The sequence below is a fragment of the Nelumbo lutea genome, chromosome 6, assembly GCF_056320005.1.
Source record: "Nelumbo lutea isolate HS-2025 chromosome 6, American lotus-T2T, whole genome shotgun sequence".
Lineage (NCBI taxonomy): Eukaryota > Viridiplantae > Streptophyta > Magnoliopsida > Proteales > Nelumbonaceae > Nelumbo > Nelumbo lutea.
Window position 1 is genome coordinate 70,071,818 of NC_142689.1, and position 21,998 is coordinate 70,093,815.

At 42.5% G+C, this 21,998-nt stretch overlaps 1 protein-coding gene, 1 long non-coding RNA gene and 1 pseudogene across 4 annotated transcripts in view; all 3 read right to left on the reverse strand.

Moving 5' to 3' along the window:
- MLH3 (MUTL protein homolog 3) overlaps window positions 1-2,058 on the reverse strand; it is a 91,831-nt gene extending 89,773 nt beyond the window's left edge. For all 3 annotated transcript variants that reach the window (XR_016101232.1, XM_088951904.1, XM_088951905.1), the window contains exons 1-2: window positions 1,826-2,058; window positions 902-1,037 (exon numbers count right to left, since the gene is read on the reverse strand). Coding sequence is in view for 1 of the 3 variants with exons in the window: in XM_088951904.1 (XP_088808030.1) it covers window positions 902-1,027 (126 nt within the window). In the remaining 2 variants the exon portion in view is untranslated. The remainder of the gene's footprint in view (window positions 1-901; window positions 1,038-1,825) is intronic.
- Window positions 2,059-12,952: 10,894 nt separating this feature from the next.
- LOC148849527 (uncharacterized) lies at window positions 12,953-17,023 on the reverse strand. The gene is made up of 3 exons (XR_016101217.1): window positions 16,666-17,023; window positions 16,537-16,585; window positions 12,953-13,252 (listed from the first exon to the last, which is right to left on the reverse strand). It is a non-coding gene; the product is annotated as an uncharacterized LOC148849527 (long non-coding RNA).
- LOC148849528 (protein FAR1-RELATED SEQUENCE 5-like) lies at window positions 13,984-16,209 on the reverse strand (annotated as a pseudogene).
- Window positions 17,024-21,998: the final 4,975 nt, after the last annotated feature.

Sequence of the window (21,998 nt, forward strand, 5' to 3'; positions counted from 1 at the left end):
CATACCCACACTTAGGTTCTAGTGTGTGGTTCCATACCCACACTTAGTTATTTTCTTTAATTCTTTTTCAATTGGGCCAGCTGGCCTTATCCTAGTTATGATTTGTTTTATTCTAGATAGGATTAGAGTTTGCCTTTTTTTTCTCTAAGTAGGATTAGATTATCTCCTATTCTTGTAAGGAAACTAAACTATATAATGAAGCTTATGGGGCAACAGAATTATCAACCGAACCCCTTTTCTCCTCTCTTTTCTTCTCTCTCTCTCCCCTTCTCTTCGAAGCCTAGTTCTTTTCTTTTTCTAAATTGCAGTAGAACAGAAATCTACTAGCTTTCTTTCAAGTCAAAAGAATATTTGTCAATAAAAATAAACAGAACCAATCCCCCCCCCCCACAAAAAAACAAAAAAACAAAAAAAAAAAAAACTGACGGCATGTCTATTAAAATAAGTTTAAAAAAAATTATGGAACAGTCTATTTGTAGATAATCCAAATAAAGTGAAAGTAAAACAATAAAAATATAGATAATATCCTGGGGTGTAGGGAAAACTGCTTGATGCAATGGTAACATCTTGGGATGACAAGTTTGGGGCTGTGGATTTGAGACTGATAGTGGCCAGTTTTTGAAAAAGAAAAATTGTCAAGCGTCCATATCCAGTCCACTGCCACCACCACCCCAAGATCAGAATGGTCCTTTTTAGGGACCACTGCTGGGTATAATGGTAAAATCATACGAGCATGAGGATGCAGGTTCAAATTTCAGCAGCCACTTTGTGCGAAAAAAAATGCTGCTGGAGGATAGTTTCATATCTAGTCAATCCCTCTCAAACCCCTGATAGCCAGTACCAACATTGGGTAATAACCCTATATATGCATACATATTAGCCGCACACACACATGGATTACCTTTGTTGCACCAGCGTCCAAACTATTAAATATCAATTCTTCCACAACCCTTGTCAAGTCAAAAAGAATGACACTTGAGCGCAGTGAACTATGGACACCCTTTGGCAAGTGCTTAATGCTCTTCATTCATTGAAATCTGAAAGAGAACCAATGGACAATAAGTATAGCTCTGAGAAATTAGATAGGCAGCATATGAACTACAGGTCAACAAACATTTAACAATGGATGATATAGCGGAAACTAAAGTTTAATCTACAGATATTCCTACCAAGCCGTAGCTTTACTCCCAACAAACAATTAACTGGATTAATGAAGTAAATAGGGTAAGGAAAAGGTTCCATCTCGAAATAAATTGCCTTCGATGGTTGATAATCTGATCAATTGAAATTTTAGGTAAAAAAAAAAAAAAAAAGATCATGACACATTAAAAGCTTATGAACACCACATTAGGCAATTAATAACAGTTATAAAATACCAAATTGGGTGGTTTACCAGATGAGCAAGACGATTTCAGAAAAGCATAGGAGTTATCTAATCAGAACAGTGTTCCCTATAAACTTCACTATAGAAACATACTAAACAAAGTAACTAAAAGATGCCACACTACCCGTGAATCCCAACACTGACAGAAGAGAAAACAACTATTGCAATAACATAAAGGGGGAGGGGGAAGAAAACAAGAGAACTCTGTGCAATATAAATTCAGGATAGAATCGTTGTCGGAAGATCTCGAAAGAAAACAAACCGTGGAAACTATATCAAATTGAAAGAAAGCTTACGAGAATCCAATAACAGAGAAGTGAAGGAAATTTTAACGAATCACGGAGAGAATGTATTGGACGATGTATAGACTACAAAAAATATATATGGATAGAGAATTAATTTAAAAACATGAATTGAGAATTTGATTGATCGGTTAAGCACCTGTTGAGAGATGGCAAACGAAATGATCGGTATTGCGATTGCTAACAGAAGCCACAATGAAGCTTGGCTGAGTAAGTTCGAAAAGGCGGTAAATTCACCGATTAACGTGTTTTTAAGTCGAGGGCTTCATTTCTTGGAGTCCGGATCTGATCACAACACAATCGTCCCAACACAGCGCAGTCGCGCCATCTATCCTTTAACACGAGCAGAAACCACGTATGTGTGAATACTGCAGCCTATTTCGTTTAGAGTTCGGCTTTAGTAAGAGCTTGGACCATCCGAACACTGTTCGAATAGCTTTTACAACCTTTCATCGGGAATATATCCGTACTTCTGTGCTTTATTTCATGCGGAGATATTTGCAATGTAAGGCATTGATGGCTGTTCGAATGGATTTAGCTCTGACTGAATTCGGTCTCTCTGCTTCTGCACGATCTTCCTAATAAGGTCCCGGGTTGGAAGCGGGACTACTTCGGCGTAGGAAGTGCACAAGGATGGCCCTTTCAGATCGAGTAGGGTGAGGCCGCTCCCGATTTGGGCGTAACTCTTGATAAAGAGACGATGAAGGGTCTCTGGCAATGGGCACGGCAAGGCTTAAAGTTCCACCACTACTTAACGGAGGCCAAGCTTATTGCAGCCGGCCTGAGTTCGGGGAGGTTTCTAGCTATGCGGTTTCTTGCTTGCTTTGTTCATTCATTTTTTTTTTTTGATGTCGAACTCGTTTCTGTAGGTGTGATGGATGCGGAGAGAACTCTTGGGGGGCGTTTGTTCCAAGGTATGAAGAGGAGGAAGCGGGTCGCCAAGCGAACTCGTACCGAGCTGCCCCTAGATGAGGAGCCCCAAGCCCCAGACCATACGCCAGAGGATCTGCCCAGGGAGCCCGAAGTGACTCCACCGATGCACGAGACCGCCGGGGCGCCTTACACTGAAACCACTCATACGGGCGCTCCTGCGTACTCAAGGGCTCCTGCTCACTCCGGGTCTGCTCATACGCAGGCTGGGCCCTCAGGCTCGGGAGTTCAAGGGGAGTTTAGGAGCGTGTTGACGCCGAACTACGCTCTTCAGAAGAGTAGGGATGCTACTTTCCCCGAGGAGGTCGCGGCGTGGACCGATCTTCCCTTGAATCAGGTCGCTTGCCGCGTCGTAACACATGCCATGGTGGTAAGTTAGATTATGTCTTCCTTTTTTATTCTGTTGCTTCTCCTGTCATTTGCTCACTTGTTTCTTTTGGTAGGTGAATTCTTCGATTCATGCCTTGGCGGCCCAAGTGGAGAGGAGCTCGCGACAGGCGCGAGCTACTGAGGCTGCTGCTCATGCTGCTGAAGAAGCCTTTCGTGCTGTAGAGGCAAATACCCGGGCTGCTGAGGCCGATGCTTATGCTGCTCGCGTCGCGATGGCCAGACAGGCGAGGTCTCAGCGTGACGCCGAGGCCATGGGGGTAGTTGTCAAGCATATGGCGGACTTGAAGTTGGATTTGCAGCATCAAGTTGAATATCTTCAGGAGGACATCAGGGAGAGAACACATATTTTTTCCCAAGGCATTGAAGGCGCCAAGAAGAAAGCAGTTGAAGACTACATTGCCTCCCCGCGTTTTGACGATCTGATGGTAGACTCTTAAAGGAGGGGGTTCAAGTTGAGCCGGTGGATGATCCGGAATACGTACCCTGACCTCGATGTAAGTGCCATAATCACTTCGCGTATAACTCAGGAGATGGCCAATGCTGCCGATGGCGAGCCGAACTCTGAAGGAGAGGCAGGGCCTTCGAGTGTTGTTGAAGTGCCTTCCGATGGCGAAGAAGTGGCTCCGGGCACGTATTTTTTTTTTTTGCCAATGTATTGTTTCTTGCAATGGAGTGTCTTTTTCCCCTTGCTCATCTTCCCCGAGCTGTTTGTTTGCCGGGTTTTTTAAATTTTCGTGGTCTTTTATGCCGCGAACTGATTTTTTGCCGAGTTGATAATGTGCTGTCTACGCCGAAGTTCCTCGGCTTGCCTTGTGGCACATAGGGCCTGATTTCGTCCACTTAGCTAGGTGGTTTATAGGTAGTATCGCCTCAAGTTCACGATGTTCCACATTCGAGGTACTCGTTTGCCTTCCAAGGTTTCGAGTTCGTATACGCCCCCGAGCGCTGTTTTTACTTTATAGGGCCCTTCCCAATTAGGTCCAAGCTTGCCGATGCCGGGTTCGGGCACCATAATCTTACGGAGGACCAGGTCGTCGACTCGAAAGCTTCGTTGCTTTACTTTGCTATTGTAGTAGCGAGCTACCTACTGCTGGTATGCCGCTGTTCGGATGTGTGCGAGGTCCCTTACCTCGTCCAGTAGGTCTAGATTGGTGCTAACTCGTCTCCGTTCGTCCGATCGTCGTATGTTTCTAATCGCAACGTTGGTATTTCAATTTCTGCCGGGATCACTACTTCAGTGCCGTAGGTGAGGTTGAAGGGGGTTTCTCCCGTGGCTGCTTTTTCGGTCGTTCGGTGAGCCCATAAGACACTTGGTAGCTCTTCGGCCCACAATCCCTTGGCTCGATCCAGACGTGCTTTCAGTCCACGCAGGATGGCTCTGTTCATTACTTCCGTCTGACTGTTTGCCTGCGGGTGCGCGACTGACGTGAAATTTTGCCGAATCCCCATGTTCTGGCACCACTCTTGGAACTTGATAACCTTGAATTGTTTGCCGTTGTCGGAGATTAGAACCCGAGGTAACCCGAGCCGACATACTATGTTCTTCCAAAAGAAGTTCTGTATGTTTCGAGGCGTAACAGTTGCCAGAGGTTCGGCTTCTATCCACTTCGTAAAATAATCTACCGCAACAACTAAGAATTTTCTTCCGCCTGTTGCTGGTGGGAATGGCCCGAGGAGGTCGATGCCCCATTGTGCAAAGGGCCATGGGCTGGCGAGGTATTTGAGGTCGGAGGCAGGTTGATGGTGGATGTTAGCGTGCTTCAGACACTTGTCGCATTTTCTGACGAGCTCAACAGCTTCTGCCATCATCGTTGGCTAGTAGTATCCTTGTCGAAGTGCCTTTTGGGCAAGTGCTCTGCCCCCCAAGTGTCCGCCGCACAGGCCTTCATGAGTGTCGCGGAGTATGAATTCGGCTTCGGTAGGTCGCAGGCACCGCAAATAAGGGAGCGTGTACGACCGTCGGTATAACCGTTCGTCTATTATGACGTATTTGGCCACCTGGCGCTGCACCCTCTTGGCCGCATTGCATTCTGCAGGGAGGGTTCCGTCTATCAGGAAGCTCGCGAGTGGATCGATCCAGCTCGGCTCTGCTTCTAAGACGGGAGCGACCTCCTTTGTCCCCCCGAGAATACTAGGCCGAGGTAAGTCCTCTATGTACACAGTTCTCATATTGTTGTGACTCGTACTGGCTAACCGGGACAGGGCGTCGGCCTCAGTATTTTCTGACCTCAGGATTTGCCTGATGATGTGTGACCGGAAGTTGAGCAGGGCTTCTTTTACTTTGGCCAAATATGCAATCATGGAGAGATCGCGTGCTTCGTATTCGTCGGTAACTTGGTTTACCACGAGCTGAGAATCGCTGCAAATGACCAAGTGTTTTGCCTTAACCTTTCGCGCTAGGTCTAGTCCGGCGATCAGCGCTTCGTACTCTACCTCGTTGTTGGATGACGCGAACTCAAAGCGTAGTGCGTATTCTACTTTTGTGCCGCTCGGGCCGCACAAGACTATTCCAGCTCCGCTGCCTTTCCGGTTCGAGGAACCATCCACGTGAAGGATCCAGGGCTCCTCATCCCAGTTCGCGCTTCGCCTGACCAGGAGAGATGCCACACTGGCTGCTACTTCACGGGGTTCGGACTCTATGGGCTCAGGAGCTCCGGGTTCTCCGCAACTGGGGACCTCGGGCTCGACCTGTGGGGCTTCGTGGCTGAAAGTGCACTCGGCGTTAAAATCTGCCAAAGCTTGGGCCTTGATAGCGGTTCTTGGTTTGTACTGGAGGTCGTACTCGCTGAGTTCGATGGCCCATTTCGTCAGTCGACCGGAGACTTCGGGTTTGAGTAAAACTTTTCTATCTCCGGGTACCTTGCCTCTGCTCCCTGCAAAATTTTACTAACATAATATATGGGTCGTTGGACCCGGTCTGTTTCCTTTATCAGTACCGAACTAACCGCCTCGTCGCTCGCCGAGAGGTACAGTTCTAAGACCTCGCCCACCTCGGGCCGGGCTAAGGTTGGCACATTAGCGAGGTAACCTTTTAGTTCGTCGAACGCGAACTGGCAGTCCTGGGTCCACTTGAACCATTTGCCTTTGACTGCCTTGAAGAAGGGTAGGCAGCGGTCTATTGACTTAGACAAGAAGCGGCTTAGAGCAGCTATGCAGCCGTTTAGCCTCTAAACCTCTTTTACTTTCCGAGGTGGTTTCATATCTAGAATGGCTTTTATTTTGTCCGGGTTGGCCTCAATACCGCGTCGATTGACAATGTAGCCTAGGAACTTGCCCGAGGTGACGCCGAAGACACACTTGTTGGGGAACAACTTCATGCTAAACTAACGCAGGATTTGGAAAACAAAATTTAAGTCTTGTATTAACTCTTGTGAAAACTGAGTCTTGACGACCATGTCGTCTACATAGCACTCTATCTTCGTACCAATCAGGGGCCGAAATAGCTTATTTACAAGTCTTTGGAAAATCGCCCCGACATTTTTTAGTCCGAAGGGCATGACTTTGTAGCAATATAGGCCGAACTCGGTTATGAAGCTGGTTTTTTCCTCATCGGATGGGTCCATCCTAACTTGGTTGTAGCCCGAGTAGGCGTCCAGGAAGCTTAGCAACTCGTTTCCCGAGGTCGTGTCCACTAGGCGGTCAATTCTGGGGAGGGGGAAGCAATCTTTCGGGCAAGCTCGGTTCAGGTCGGTATAGTCGACGCACATGCGCCACTTGCCGCTTGCCTTTTTTACCAACACCGGGTTGGCCACCCAGCTCGGGTAATGGACTTCCCTTATGAAGTTTGTTGCGAGGAGCTTCTCGACCTCCTCGTCGACCGCTCTCCAGCGTTCTGGGGCTAAGTTGCGTTTCTTCTGTCTAACGGGTCTGACTACAGGGTCAGTATTAAGTTTGTGAGTTATCAGTCCGAAGTTAATGCCGGGCATGTCGGCCGCGGACCAGGCAAAAATATCTACATTTTGAAGTAAAAAACTCACCAGTTCGGCTCGTAGGGGGTCTTCGATGGAAGCTCCGATGCTTAGTGTGCGAGCTGGGTCCGTAGCTGAAGTCGGGATTGCGACTGTTTCCTCCGTGGGCGAAGCTCACTCCTCACCTTGCTCCGCAGGCCGCTCCAGTTCGAGGTCGTCGGCCGCCTTGGTTTTTCCCTTCAGGGCGGCAACGTAGCACTTGCGGGACTCGAGCTGGTCGCTCCGCGCTACCCCTATACTGAAGTCCGTAGGGAACTTCATGGCCAAATAGTAGGTAGAGACCGCCGCCCGTAGGATATGCGTGATCGGCCGCCCTATTATGGCATTGTATGGGGAGGGGGTCGCGACTACCAGGAAATCATGGTTGAGTCTGACCGCACAAGGCCATGTGCCGACTTCCACAGGGACAGTTACTTTTCCGAGGGGCCTGACTTCCTCTCCGCTGAAACCTACCAGGGGAGTGTTCGCGGGCTTCAGCTCGCTCCTCTGTAACTGTAGATGGTCAAATGCTGATTTGAAGAGGATGTCCGATGAGCTGCCCGAATCTACGAGTACGCGCCTGACCTCGAAGTCGTTGATCCTTAGCTTAATGACAAGCGCGTCATCATGGGGGTAGTGGACTCCTCGCGCGTCGTCCTCCGTGAAAAAGATTGGTTCTTCGGTCTTTGGTCTCTTTGGGGGGTTCCGTTTTTCGAGGGCCGCTTCGCGAACTGAAGTCCAGGATGCTGCCAAGGTACACCCTGCTACCACCGAACCTCCCACTATTACATGGATGGTTCCCCGAACTGTCCTCTCTTCCGGAGGCTGCTTCTGCAACGGTTCGGCAGGTCTGCTGCTAGACTCAGGGGCATCCTTTTCGTGCTCCCTTTGCCGACATGCTTTATTGTTATTGCTGTGCTGTACAAAGTTTCTCAAGTATCCGCGACGGATGAGTCCCTCTATCTCGTCCCGAAGGTTATTACACTGTTCGGTGCTATGACCATGGTCTCTATGGAAACTACAATAGAAATTCTTGTTTCTCTCATTCGGATTTCCCTTTAGGTGAGGTGGCCACTTAACGGACGGAGCGTCTTTGATCGTCATTAAGATCTCTGTCCGCCTTGTGTTTAACGGCGTGTAGTCTGTTCGAACTGCTAGGGGGGCCCGGAAAGACTAGTTCGGCTTCGGCTCCCGGGTCGGGTTTTTTCTATTCTCCGGGTTGGAGAGCTCGCCTTCTCTCTTTCTTTTCTCGTTCCCGCCTTCGGTTCGTTGGTTGATTTCTTCCTCTGTCCTCATGAACTTATCCGCTAGTTTGAGGAATTCGGCCACGGTCGTGAGCTGGTTGGCCACCATGTGCCATTTGAACTCTTTGTGCGTCACCCCTCTTTTGGCCGCCGCGAGCTACACTGCAAGGTCCAACCGCGGTATCTGCAAGCATGCTTCGTTGAACCGCTTGATGTAGCCCCGAATAGATTCTCCTTCTCTTTGGACCACTCCGAAGATGCTTTCCTCTGTTCTGGGGCACCGTCAGCTGGTGACGAAGTGTGTGGTGAAGACTTGCACGAACTGGGCCCAGCACTTTATCGACCCGGGGGCCAAGTTCCTGTACCAAGTGCGGGCTACCCCCCTGAGGGTGGTGGTAAAGGCCACGCACATGCACGATTTGCTGGCCCTGGCGAGGTGCATTTGCGACTGAAAGGCATCAACGTGGTCGTTGGGGTCGAAGGACCCGTCGTACTTGTCTAGAGGTGGGAGCTTGAAGTCTCTGGGTAAGGGGACCGCCAGGAGTTCCGATGCGAGGGGGGAAGGAACGGAGAGAGCCGGGGCAGTCCCTACCTCGTCCGAGCTCATGTCTTTGCCTCTAAATTCCGACAAGGCGCGGGTGGCGGTTCGGCGACTTCGCCGTTGAGCGGCCTTGTGCTGGTGCTGCTGGCCTCCGTGTTACCGAGCTCGATGGGCCCGGAATGCTGGTAGTCTGCCGCCAGGGCGCTGAATCGGTTTTCGGTGAGCGGGAGCTCGGGCTTGGAGCGCCGGGGTGCCGACCTCGCGGGCGAGGTTCCCGAACCGCCTGCGGGTTGCGAGGCGGGGATGACATTTTTCTCTCTTCGGCCTGGGGACGAGACCTGGCTGTTGGGGTGGTTCTGGGGCCGGGAGGCCTTCGCCTGGCGGGGGCGCCCATCCTGCGGGGAGGCCTTAACCGGCCTCGGAGCGGGGTGGCGAGGTGGAAGTAGTGGTTGGTTCAGTGGCAGTTGGGGGAACTGCTGTTGATAGTGATACTGGGAGATGTTGTGCAACACTTGGTGCTGGTGAATCTGGTGTTGCTGGAACTGTTGCATTTGGGCTTGCATTGCCCGCATGCACTGCATCAGGTCCTCCAATCGGTTTTGGCTAGCTGCCAGGGGGACGGCAGTTGGTTCAGTGAAGGTTGTCTCAATGGGGAGAGGAAAGGGGACGCTTGTGGTAGGACGGTTTACGGGTGCCACTGCTTTTGGCGTGTTCAAGATGGGGATCCCATCCTCCGAAAGGGGATGGTGAACTGTCCAACGCACACTACGGGGACCTGAAGTTGCTCCCTAGTGGCGTTTGTCTCCGTGCCACATCCGGTGTTGCTGGAGGAGGCCATGAGTGTTGGGTTTTTTGAAGAAAAAGGGGTTATCGAAGTTTGGAGGGAGGCTTTTTGAAGCGATTCCCACAGACGGCGCCAATTGATGGAGCGCGATCCGGCTGGTCTTAGTTGTCCGCTGCCTTGCTTCTGAACGGGGTAGCAGGGAACCTAAAACGGAGGAGATGGGAAAGCTCCGGGGGGAACCCGGTATAGAGGCTCCGAAGCCCAAATTAGAATTCTTCAAAAGCAAGGTAATACCAGATAGCGCAAAGTTTGCATACCTCCGTTGTCGGGGGGCGGGGGCCTCTTATAGTCACTTCGTGTACTCGTCCCGAGGCCCTTGTCAGATCGGGTATGATTACCCTTGTGCTTGTCAATTCGGCCGCCGTCCTTTCTGTTGAGACAGAACCGTCACTGCCTAACCGTCTAACTGTAGATGGCGGTGTCAGTGGCGGTGGCAGGTGGCCGTTTAGAGTGCTACTGCCAAACGTCAGATCCCAAGTCAGTCAGGCGTGGCGCCCTCGGGCACGGACTTCCCTAGTGTCAGGCATGGTACGACTTGTTTGGTTTTGGTGCCCAGAAGGTGATGCGAAGTGCTGAGCGAGGCGGTCTTGGGCTCGAAGGTATCTATAGGGCAGGTCAGTTCGGCGAGATGTATCCCGAACTGTCACAAGGTGGATCAGTTCGGCGAAGTGTATCCCGAACTGTTACAAGGTGGGTCAGTTCGGCGAAGTGTATCCCGAGCTGTTACAAGATGGGTCAGTTCGGCGAAGTATATCCCAAGCTGTTACAAGGGTCAGTTCGGCGAAGTGTGTCCCCTTATTCCCGCCTAGGCTTGGCCCCTTTTGCCGAGCTGTTGTTTCTGCCACGTGTCACAGGTCGGGCCAAATCTTCCTTCATCACCTTCCTTCTTCTTTGCTTCTCAAAACATTAGTATTCTCCCATGAAAAGTCGCCTGATCCTTAGTGTTGATGGTAGCGATATTCCGTCGGCAACGAACGACTTCATCTGCAACTAATCCTTGGGCGACCGGTGATAAATCTTGGGTAATACCTCCTTCTTTTTGCTTCCCCAACAATAAATCTAAGCTACCTCACTGTTATTATGCGCGTGACTCTATTGTGTGTCATATTGCCATCGAGGAAAAAGGCTCTCTCAGCCCTGCCATGTGTTCGATTATTGTGTGCGTGAGGGAAGTTTAACATAGAATAGCTCTCGAAATTGTTGCATCCAAGATTTCTGATTCATGCATGCTGGTTTGGAACAACGAAAGCAACATCTTCTGATTATCATATTCAAAACCTAGTCCATCTAAGAGGAATTATCATTTTTTAACCACATTTGATTTTTATCCCACTACTCACAAGACAGAGTTGTGCATGGCATGTAAGATAGAAAATGACAAGTAAAGATCACCCATCTGAAACCTGTACATGGAATTCAGCATATCATAAAACTGCAATTGGTATACTTAAGACGCTTTTGTAAAAACCAACTCGAATGCTTTATATTAAATAGAAGCTTTTAGTAGTTATTCTGCTCAATGCGTCCCTTGACCCAACCCCAGGTGGTTGTAACTTCTGTGGTCAATCTCATACAACCATACATAACATAAGATTTGAGTGCAGTAACTGCTAATCACCCATCATTAACACTCCCAATTTGAAAATAAGTTCATGTTATTAGACTAGACTTTAGACTACTGAATTCCTAAAACTAGAAAAATAAGAAACCAAAGAAAATCCTCTTGGTTTTCAATTTCTCCACTGAACTATAAATTTCTTGCTAGGAAGTTCTGGTTGCTTATCTTGTTAAACATCAAAGTGATTCCATTTTAGTTTTCTGTTATTTCTTTACCTATAATCTATTTATTAGTTTTATATGTTGATCAACAAATAAAATGAAGGAAAATTTGACAAATAGATCTAGGAGACCAGTTTTTACATCTACAATGGATGTAGATTAGTAAAGCAAACAATTTCTAGTAACATATTCAACTCGATGAAAAAGACACTTGGAAATGAGAAATTAAAAGTATTAACATATTCAACTTAACTTTTTCATGTTTTGAGTAACTGTATATAACAACTTGTGATGTGGACTTGGTTTTGCTATGGTCCGGTCTTGATCCACAATCCACAATTTATGATCCTTAAACCTAATACGGGTTTCGACATTAGTGAAGAGATGAGTTCTCAATCGACATCTCACAGCACATCTTATAAGAAATTGAAGTATCCATCAAGAATTTGTAATTGTGGAAAGAAATGTGTAATCCACATGTTGGAGACAAATTTGAACCCACAAAGGTTGTTTTATAATTGTCCCGGAATCATGGTAGGTACTATTATAATTGTGCATTTTATGTATTTGTGATAAAATTTTGAGATTGTTAAATGCATTGACTTGACTTCACATTTATTTAGGAAAAGAAAGTCAAAGTGGCGTTTTGCAATTATTTTGAATGGCCATTTCCTACAACCACTTCCGATGAAGCGATATCATCAATGAATGTAGGACATGCAGTAACTCACACTAAAGAGATCGATAGGTTATTATTTGAATTGAATAGGTGTGTGTAATCAATGGAGTCTTCAAAGGATCATCAATAGCTACTTTCTAAAGAATTGAAGAGGATACGAGTTTTGCTCATTATTTTTATAATTGGGTTTCTTGTGGTGTATATGTTCAACAAATAGCAGTTAGGAACTATGGTTGCAGTAGAAATGTATTTTGACCAAGACTCTAGTATTTATGATCTGGAACTACGTGTATTTATCTTATGGATGAGCATTGGACTCAAATGGCATTCATCCATTTATATGTATTTAAGCTTTTAGTTTGATATATGTTGAGCCATGTATATATATTCAATCATGTTGGAAGCTGAATTGGTAGTAGACCTAGTTTGATAGTAGACCTACTAGGCTCCAATTGAATCAGCACATATTGACAACATGGTTGTATATCGGGTTGTTAGTGTAAAACAAAACACAAAAGCACTTTCAAATGGTTATATATCAAGGGATTGGTGTTTTATATAAGGAATATTCAAAATTGTAATATAAATGGGCATTGTTTATTCATTCATTTCAGATTGAGCATATAAAGCCTGATATGGTGTGTTCAGCTTGAGTCCTTGGAACATGCCATCGTGATTGAATAATTGACATGGGATAAATCATAATAAATCATGTCGGCATGAAGATTGAGCATATCAAGCCTGATATGGTGTTTTCAGCTTCAGCCCTTGGAACATCCATCGTGGTTGAATAATTGATGTTTTAAAAAATAACATTTTATTCTCCATTCATGCAAGTAAATCTGTCAAGATATTGTACTCTTATTCTCACTGATTTAGGGCATATAAAATAAGAGGTATGGTTGCACTTCATTAAGTCAAAATTTTAACCTCAATTAGAATCAGTGGGTCTGGCATCCATGGTTTAGAATCAATGGATCCAGCAACCTCAATTGAAAATTTTCCTGATTTAGGTCACAAAGATTTTGATCTATTGCTGCCTTAAGCACTCCATGGTTTAAGAAAAAAAGAAAAGAAAAGCCATGTGGAGAGATGGTGCCTGTTATAGTTTACAAAAATTTATTTTCAATAAATGATAATCAATGTGCTAGCCTAAGACATCCCTCCTCTATTTAGTCATTGGTCTTCATAAGGTCCAATCCATGATGATTCCTACATGAGCACATGAGTGTATTAGTGTTTCATTAGTTTATAAAAAGAAGTGATTGGAATATATGTAGTTTTGAAGAATATTTTTATCACCTGACTTGGTTGAAGTCTAGTGGATTTTGTTTCAGTAAACATGCTTCCCGACACTTCTTGTATGTGAACGTTATTAACAAGTGGGGCAAGATGATTATATATGAGCCAATGGAGTGATGAGGGCATGGTGTTAACATTTTGCATTATGTGATTCAGCTCTACTTTCAACAGATTGCCAAACCCTTAGGACCTATATTATAAGAGTCTTAGAAAAGTTTCAATGCAAGATATATCGAACTTTAATGCCTAACCCAATTGAAATTTGATACTTGTGTAGATGTTATAGAGTGATTAGATTCTTATTGGCCATATGATTCAAATTCCCTCCATGTCTACATGCCTGAAATAGTAATAACCAATAATTAGTAAAATTCTAAAAAAAACAAATTAAATAATTTAGAAAATACCTGTGTAGTGCACTTCTCAATGGATTGGCCCTTCTTTAGTCTCATTCTCTTGGCTATCGCTTTTTTTAAGGCATTTTTTGGCTTTTTTGAAGAGTGCACTTTGGAAGCCTTGTGCTTAAATCCTTTCACATGCCTTTGAATCCCATCTCCCATCAAACTAGAATTTGTACTGCAATTGATATCCTTTACAACTTGTGTGTCATAAGTTGAAATTTGTGTGTCATTAGTTTTAACTTATGTGCCATTAAGATCTATGTAAGAAAAACCTTCAACTTCAATGCCATCAAATGCTATAGATAATTGACCAGTAGTTATTTGCTTTATACACCTTGACACATCTTCTAAGAGCTTTTCTCCTATGTGTATAGCCATTTTGTAAGCATCATGACTAGGTGCAGTTTGATTAACTATTTGTGTAAACAAATGAAGTAGCTCTTTCTTCTGTGTTGCCATTCTTGTAGCTTCATCCATATGCCCATGTGATGCTTCATTCTCAAAACATGGCACGAGGGCAAGACTTTCACGCATCTATAATCAAGTATTTTCAAACATTGTTTGCATAAAATCCAATAAACTCAAAGTTCTTACAGCTGCAACTGATTGAATTGTTACTTGAATCAAAAGTCACCTTGTATCGACGATTCACACCATACAAGCCAACTATATATTCAGTTGTTGTTTCAGACACAACACAATCTTCTTCGATCCTACAATTTAATTGTTGCAATACCTCATTTTGGAACATGGAAAAAATGGGTGGGGTATACACACGAGAAGCAAAATATAAAATTGCCATATTTGCTGCCATGAATGGAGTGCTTTGTATTGCTGCAAATTTGGCTTTCAACTCTTCATACCTTCTATCAACAACCACCCTCTCGAAGTGTCAAGGAACCTTGATAGGTCATACTTAATATTGACATATTTTTTAAGACAGCTATTCAGATTCTCGCTCCTCTGTGTTGTGCTCATGCCGGCAGAAAATGTCTGACGCCCAAATACTAATGCACATTTGTACCTTTTACTATACAATCTTTGCAACCATTGATTCTCTTGAAGTGTGTATTTATCAATCATGTTCTTCCATGCATTTTCAAATTCATCAACATCATCATAATCATACACACAACCTCTAAAGTCTTGCGAAAATGATTTGAACTTCTCAAATACACTGCTAAGGTGTTTTGCAGCACTCTAGAATATGTGCCAAACACAAAACCGATGATGTGATTGAGGTAGCACCAAACTAATTGCTTTTTCCATAACTACATCATCATCGGTGAGAATTGTCTGCGGTGGTTTTCCACCCATTGTTTTAAGAAACACCTCAAACAACCATTCAAATGAAGCTGTAGTTTCATCATATAATAATGCAACACCAAAAATTATTGTATGCCTATAATTATTCACTCCCACGAAAACTACAAGTGGTTTGTTCTGTATGTAGTATCAAAACTTACAACATCACCAAAATGAGCATAATCCACTATCATTTGTGCATCTGCCCAAAATAAATTTGTAACTAGCTCAACTTGGTCAAGTTGTATTGCATAGACAAATGATGGATCCTATAATTGCTTGTCTTCAAAATATTGCAAAATACCACATGCCTCCCCCTTCTCCATATTCCTAGTTTGGTATGAATGCAAATAATTTTTTAAATCTACAGAAGTGAACCCAACATTTTTACGACCACCGGCTTCCCTTGCCATTAGCTCCATAACTGCTTTTGGAGCTATTCCCGCATCATCTGCCATTTTAGCTTGAAAACCTTGTATGTCACTAATCATTCTTTGTGATCTCAACACGTGTAATTTGGTAGGGGTCACAATCATATGATTATGAGTCTCATTGAAACCAATGACACGATAACCATCTTTCGAACGACTTATTGTCATAGTCGCCATACAACCACAACTTGTTTTTGGCCGGTGAATCTTAACATTCAAACATCTATTTGCTTTACGCTTTCCTTATCTAGAGCAACAAAACATGCCATATTTTACTTTGTTAGATCATTTTCACACTACCGTACTTGCTTTCCGAATACTGACTCCCACCTTTCCTACATATGTGTTATAAAACTCATACGCTTCCTCTATTGTTGGAAATGTCATGCCAATCTTTGGGGTCCACTTTTGAAGAATGAGTCTTAACTTTTCCTTAAGTTTGTTTTGTATGTTTGTATTTTCTTTAGATGTAAGCAAATCATCATTGGGTTTGGATGGTTCATTCATGTAAAAAGAAGGTGTTACCTCATTTGAATCATAGGTGGTGTTGAGTGAAGGGTTTGGTTCATCCAAGTCAAAGTCCAGTTTTTGCATGGAATGGGGGATACCATCCATTTCCTATTCCACACATCAAAATTTAATCAATTATATGCTAATTTTATCACATCACATAAGAGAGTCCCTTTTATTGAGAAATATCTAAAGAAAATGTAAATTGATGCAGAATTTGTTTTCTTTTGGTGGAATAACACTATCTTGCATTTATTAATAAAAAACATAAAGTTGATATAATCAAAGTGGACTAATGAGATGTAGGTCTAATGGTTAGAGTTGAAGAACACCAACTAAGATAAGCATCCACACAGGTGAGGTAAAACTCACTTATTTGCATTTATTGCTCTACACCCTACTTATTTGCAATGTCGCTGCTATATAGGTAAAACTCTTAAGAATATTCTAAACGACATGTTTTTTGCAAGCATTCTCCCTCACGTGCACAATAATAGTGAGGTAGCTTAGATTTATTGTTGGGGAAGCAAAAGGAAGGAGGTATTACCCAAGATTTATCGTCAGTCGCCCAAGGATTAGTTGCCAATGGAATATCGCTGCCATCAACAGTAAGGGTTAGACAACTTTTCATGGGAGAATACTATGTTTTGAGAAGCAAAGAAAAAGGAAGGTTTACCTGCGTTCTGTCACCGGTCGCCGATGGAGGAAGGATCGCCGATGATGCCTTTTGTCTTCACCAATTGGAGAGGAGAGAAGAACAGGGGTTCGGTGAGCTCGATTTGGGTAGAGAGACATGGGAAAGAGGGGAAGGGATAAAGGGAAAATCGTTTTGAATTGAGGGATAGCTAACGACATTCATGCTAAACGTCCTCCAGTCGCCGGTGGAGAAAGGATCGCCGATGATGCCTTTTGTCTTCGCTGGTTGGAGAGGAGAACAAACAGGGGTTCAGTGAGCTCGATTTGGGTAGAGAGACACGGGAAAGAAGGGAGGGAAAAGGGAAAATCATTTTGAATGGAGGGATAGCTAATGACGTTCGTGCTAAACGTTCATTTACCATCATCGCACAAGTATAGCATGCACATGCGTTTAGGAACACATGTCATTCTCTTGTAATGTTCAAACGGTGTTCAAATGCATAAAGGAATGACTGAAGCCGAACACATTCGTTTACCGGTACCTGGGGAAATCACAGTCCCTTGCAGTATTGAATTAGGAATATCTCCCAATAAAAAAACATATAAGTAAATAATATAAAGATATTCCCAATGCATGGTTGTAAAAGATTGTGAGAGTGGTACGAATACTTTGTAAGTCCAATCTCGTATCCCAGTAACATGTTTACTTGGGCAAATGATTCCCCAGCAATATTATCTAAGGAAAATTGCAATGCCATTATTTGTTTAAGTTTCAACTTATTCAGTTAGTTTGTGTTTGTTCTTTTGTGTAAATTCTATCAATGTAAAAATGGAGTTCAATGCCGATGGGTTTAAAATTTCATAATCGTTATAACAAATATCAAAATGATGATTGAAGTAAAAGTACATTGATAAAATTGAGATTTTATTTGCATCAATTGTTGAAGGAAAATTCAGCCAATGGAGAGGTTTTCAATGTAAGCCTTACAAGCAAATGCCTGAAAATATGGACCAAGGTAGAGTTTTACATCAGTCTGTATTTATACTGAAAATAAATGCGGGTCAATTACCCAATTGATCAACTTACTCCCCCCAGCCTAGGTGCACGGGATTTGATTCCAAGTCTTCACTATAACCACTAGTGGACCTTAGCAATGATCTAATTTGTCGAAGGATATACCCATACACCATAACCCTAAATAAATCAATAAACCAATGAATTTAATATAAATGATGTGTTAGAGTTTTAACATGGTGAAACATAATTAATCTCTATCATCAACCAAAATATACCCATAGGCCATAACTCTAAATAAATCAATAAGCCAATGAATCTAATACAAGTGATGCATTAAAGTTTTAACATGGCGAAATATAATTAATATCTATTATCAACCAAAACTAAGATGTCACCACTATCTCCTTTTGTTTCAAAAGCATTAAAAATATTGTGATCCATTTGGTAATTTTTCCAATTTGTTAGCGGTTGAATATTACATATAGGGTTGTCAATGGGCCAATTTTAGGTTGGAACTAGGTAGAACCGGTCCTAGAACCGAATTAGACCCTATAGGTCTGTAATTTTGGACCTAGAACCAAATTGATCAGTTCTTGGGACAATCGGGTCCAACCCGATGGACTCGATTATGCATGCTAGTAACCCCTGCTAAAAGTGCAATTAAAACACTATAAAAAACCTAAAATGCAATAAAAATATCAAAATATTCAAATGGAGGAAGATTTCATGTTTCAAAATAATATTTAAATGGAGGACTAATTGTCTAGTAGTGGCTACTGAGTAGTGGTGGTGGTGGTGGAGGCCTACTGGTGTTGATGGTGGACAGGAAGTGTTTTTCTAGCAGTGGGTGCTCAAGACTTCAAACATTGAATAAATCATTAATCTTACTTGACAAAGGGTGTTACTGTTGACACCTTGATGGATGGACAGGCAACCAGTCGCTGGACGGATTAACACTGGTAGTGTTGTGTGATGGCTGATGTGCCTCCAGCTTCCACTCTCCAAACGGATGTCACGAACCAAACTAAAGTAACTGAGTCACCACTCACCAGAAAATTTCCTCTTTAGCTCTTTCAAGTTTTGATTTCAAATGAGAACTGAGAAGAGAAAGAGTGAAAGACTAGTCTTTAAACTCTTCACTCTTCAAAAATAAAAAGGTTTAGCCATTTAGGGGGTTGGGGGTAGCATTTCGGTTAGGTTTTGAAGGAAACCCCACCAAAATGACACTTTTAGCCCCTTCTTATTTGAATATGACATATCACATATATGATGTGTGTGTATGTGTATATATATAGGGTCTATAGGGTCAAGTTGGGTCCAAATTGGTTCGGGACAAGATGGACATGGTTATGACACGATAGTAATCGAAAATTTTTTTAAGACCCAAAACTAACCCATCAAGACAAGTTATAGAACCATAGCTGGTCTAATCGGTCTAGGGCCATCGGGTCTGACCCGACCCATTGACAACCCTAATTACATAAAAGTGGTTAAGGGTTGTGAGAGATGTGTCCTTGTAACTTTGAGAGGAAGAGTAAAACTTTGCAGTTTGCATGAATAGATAATGTAAAGTGGTTGTACGCTTGGTTTTCCACAATTGCTTGAATGAAGCCTGGACCTGTTGATTGCCCCGCTGTAGAAAGCATAACAAATCGATCGAATAGAGTTTGGTTAAAGGTATATCCAATCCAATTCAATCAAAAAATTATATTTGATTTGAATTTATAAGAATTCATCATTTTTTAATGATATTTGAGAATTTGACTGAATATTTGATTTGAATCAGATTGATTTGGATTGTAGGCTCAGTTTGGAAAGAGTACAAATACAAATATGTACAGTGCAAATACATATAAAATAATACAAAATATATAGGTCTTGCATTCTACATATTTGTATTCATACTCTTTCCAAACTGAGGCATAATAAAAAAAAGTACTTGATGATATAATATAAATAATATACAAAATATATAGGTCTTGCATTCGATCTGATCCAACTTATTTGCAATTCTAATTATAGGTTGTTGGTGCTCTATTTAGTGTCTATCAATGATTCTTTGTTGAGCTGTGAATGACGATATAGGATATTGGGGTTTGATTCTTTATAGAAAACAAAGGGTTTGGTTTCTACTGCTATGATGTGAGTGGTTTTAAATTTATATATAGAATTAAAGAGATTAGTGCTTTGGTGGAACTGTGAAAGGAGATATTCAACAACAAAGAAATTAAAAATATTATTACTTGCTACTGAGGAATTTTTCCATCTAGTTTCTATTGGAACAACTTTGTACAATTGTACTACTGCGAGAATTACATATACTCGTGTCCATGATCTTTCACTTACATCCAGGCTATAGTTCAAGCAAAGGTTTTATCGTCAAATCCTTCTGGAGAGGACAAAGAAATATAACAGATAACTCATGAGGCTGTATAATCTCTCAATATTAGGCCCCACAAGTTTATTCATCTTCGCTATCAAAGGAGTGAAAAAGTGATCAATAATTGAAGTTTGAAGATGTTGCTCTCTGTTACTTGTCGGAGCTTTTCTAATTTTCACTTTCAGATACTCTTTCTTCTTGGGTGTTGTATCAATTGCAACAGTCATAGATATATGATAAATCATAGGGAAATTTATATTTTGTTCCTCACTTATAATATAAAACTCCCTTCCAATTGTAATGGATTCTTTGGACCATCCCAATTCTTCAAATTAATAAAAATCTCTAAGGTAGAAGAATCAATAAAAAAGCCCTAAATCATAAATGCCTTCAAATATTAGGTAAAGTGGTAGACCCTTTACCTGAACCTTTCCAAAAGTGTGCCTCACCTTTCGTCAGATTGAAACGATGAAATCCATGGTTTAGATGGATTGACGGCAGGAGTAGTGGGTGTTTGGTACCATGATGTTAAGTCATTGCAGCATTTCTTTGTAATCGAGATTCACTCTTTTTCGATTAGACAACTTAAATTAAGGTAGTTGTAGGTTTATTTTTCTTGGATTACTTAAAGCCAATACCAAAATGATGGTTCTTGCAATGACACAATGTTTTATCTTTTTTTTTTTTTAATCTTATGTGGTGCCTAGTCAGCATAAAGAAAAATATATATAGGCAATACCATCCACTTTTTTCATTTTTCAAGTCTAGATACAAAAGTTACATGTGTAAGGCGTTGTAGTGGTAGTCTTCATTCTAAAGTTAAGGAGATGAAAATGGGAAATTATGGTTCAACTACTTAAAGGGATGCTACTATATATAGAAAGGGGAGAATGATTAATGCATTCATGGGATTAGAAATTCTAAAATGTTCTTGAGACACTTAATTTGCATACATAGGGACACACATTGGACCATAAGGTGGGGACCAATTATCAATCTATACAAATTGTAACTTCCTTCACCTCTATAATCCTACCATGCACATGTCATATACAGGGTATTTTTGTATGTCTCACACTGTTATACAATGTCCTTGCCATTTACAAGCCCTGCATTAACATTGCATTTCAATCGATGCCTACCTGTATACATGTGTTTGATGTTTAAGGATTGCAGTCCACAATGCATGAAGAGATTATCCACGGTTTGTCATGTATAAAGGAGATATTCGTAGTCCACCACTGGTTCATGATTATGGTTATCCTACAATGATATTGTCGTAGTATCGTGTAAAGAAACCCCGCAAGATGGAGCTGATGATGAAGGGAGGTTAAGATCACAACACTGGACCATTCAATAGCTTGAAGAGAACTAATATAATGGGTTTGCAGGAACTTAATAAATGCAATTCAGTTGTGCATACTCCCCAAGTCTTCTTATTTATAGATACATAAAGAATAAATACGTTGGGAGCCTCCTACAATGTAGATAACCACATTGACTTCAATACCTGCAACTTATCCTCACTTTTAGTTGGGCTACAATCAAGATGAGATTGGTGTCTCATAGAGTGGGGGTTTAAAGCCTTATTTTTCTCAGCCACTTTTGTCTAGACTTATAACGTTAATAAACGTTGGATTGACTGAGCTTAACAAATGTGTACATGTGAAAGAGTGTAAAAACTCGTTTGAAAAAATAAACATTTTATTTATATGAAAATAAAATACAATATAATAAGAAAAAAATGTGATATTGTATATCACAATGTACACAAAAAGTAATCAATTTGTCTATTGGTGTATGGCTATATCCAGTGGCCACGGTTTGTCCAACACACCAAGGCTAGATCATCGAGGGCCAAAAGCCACTCAGTCCAACATCTTCCACTTAGTTGTATTGGCCTGAAATGATATATCATTATTAATTGCTTCTTAGACCCATTGACCATATGTGCCTCTTAAAATCACCAACAATG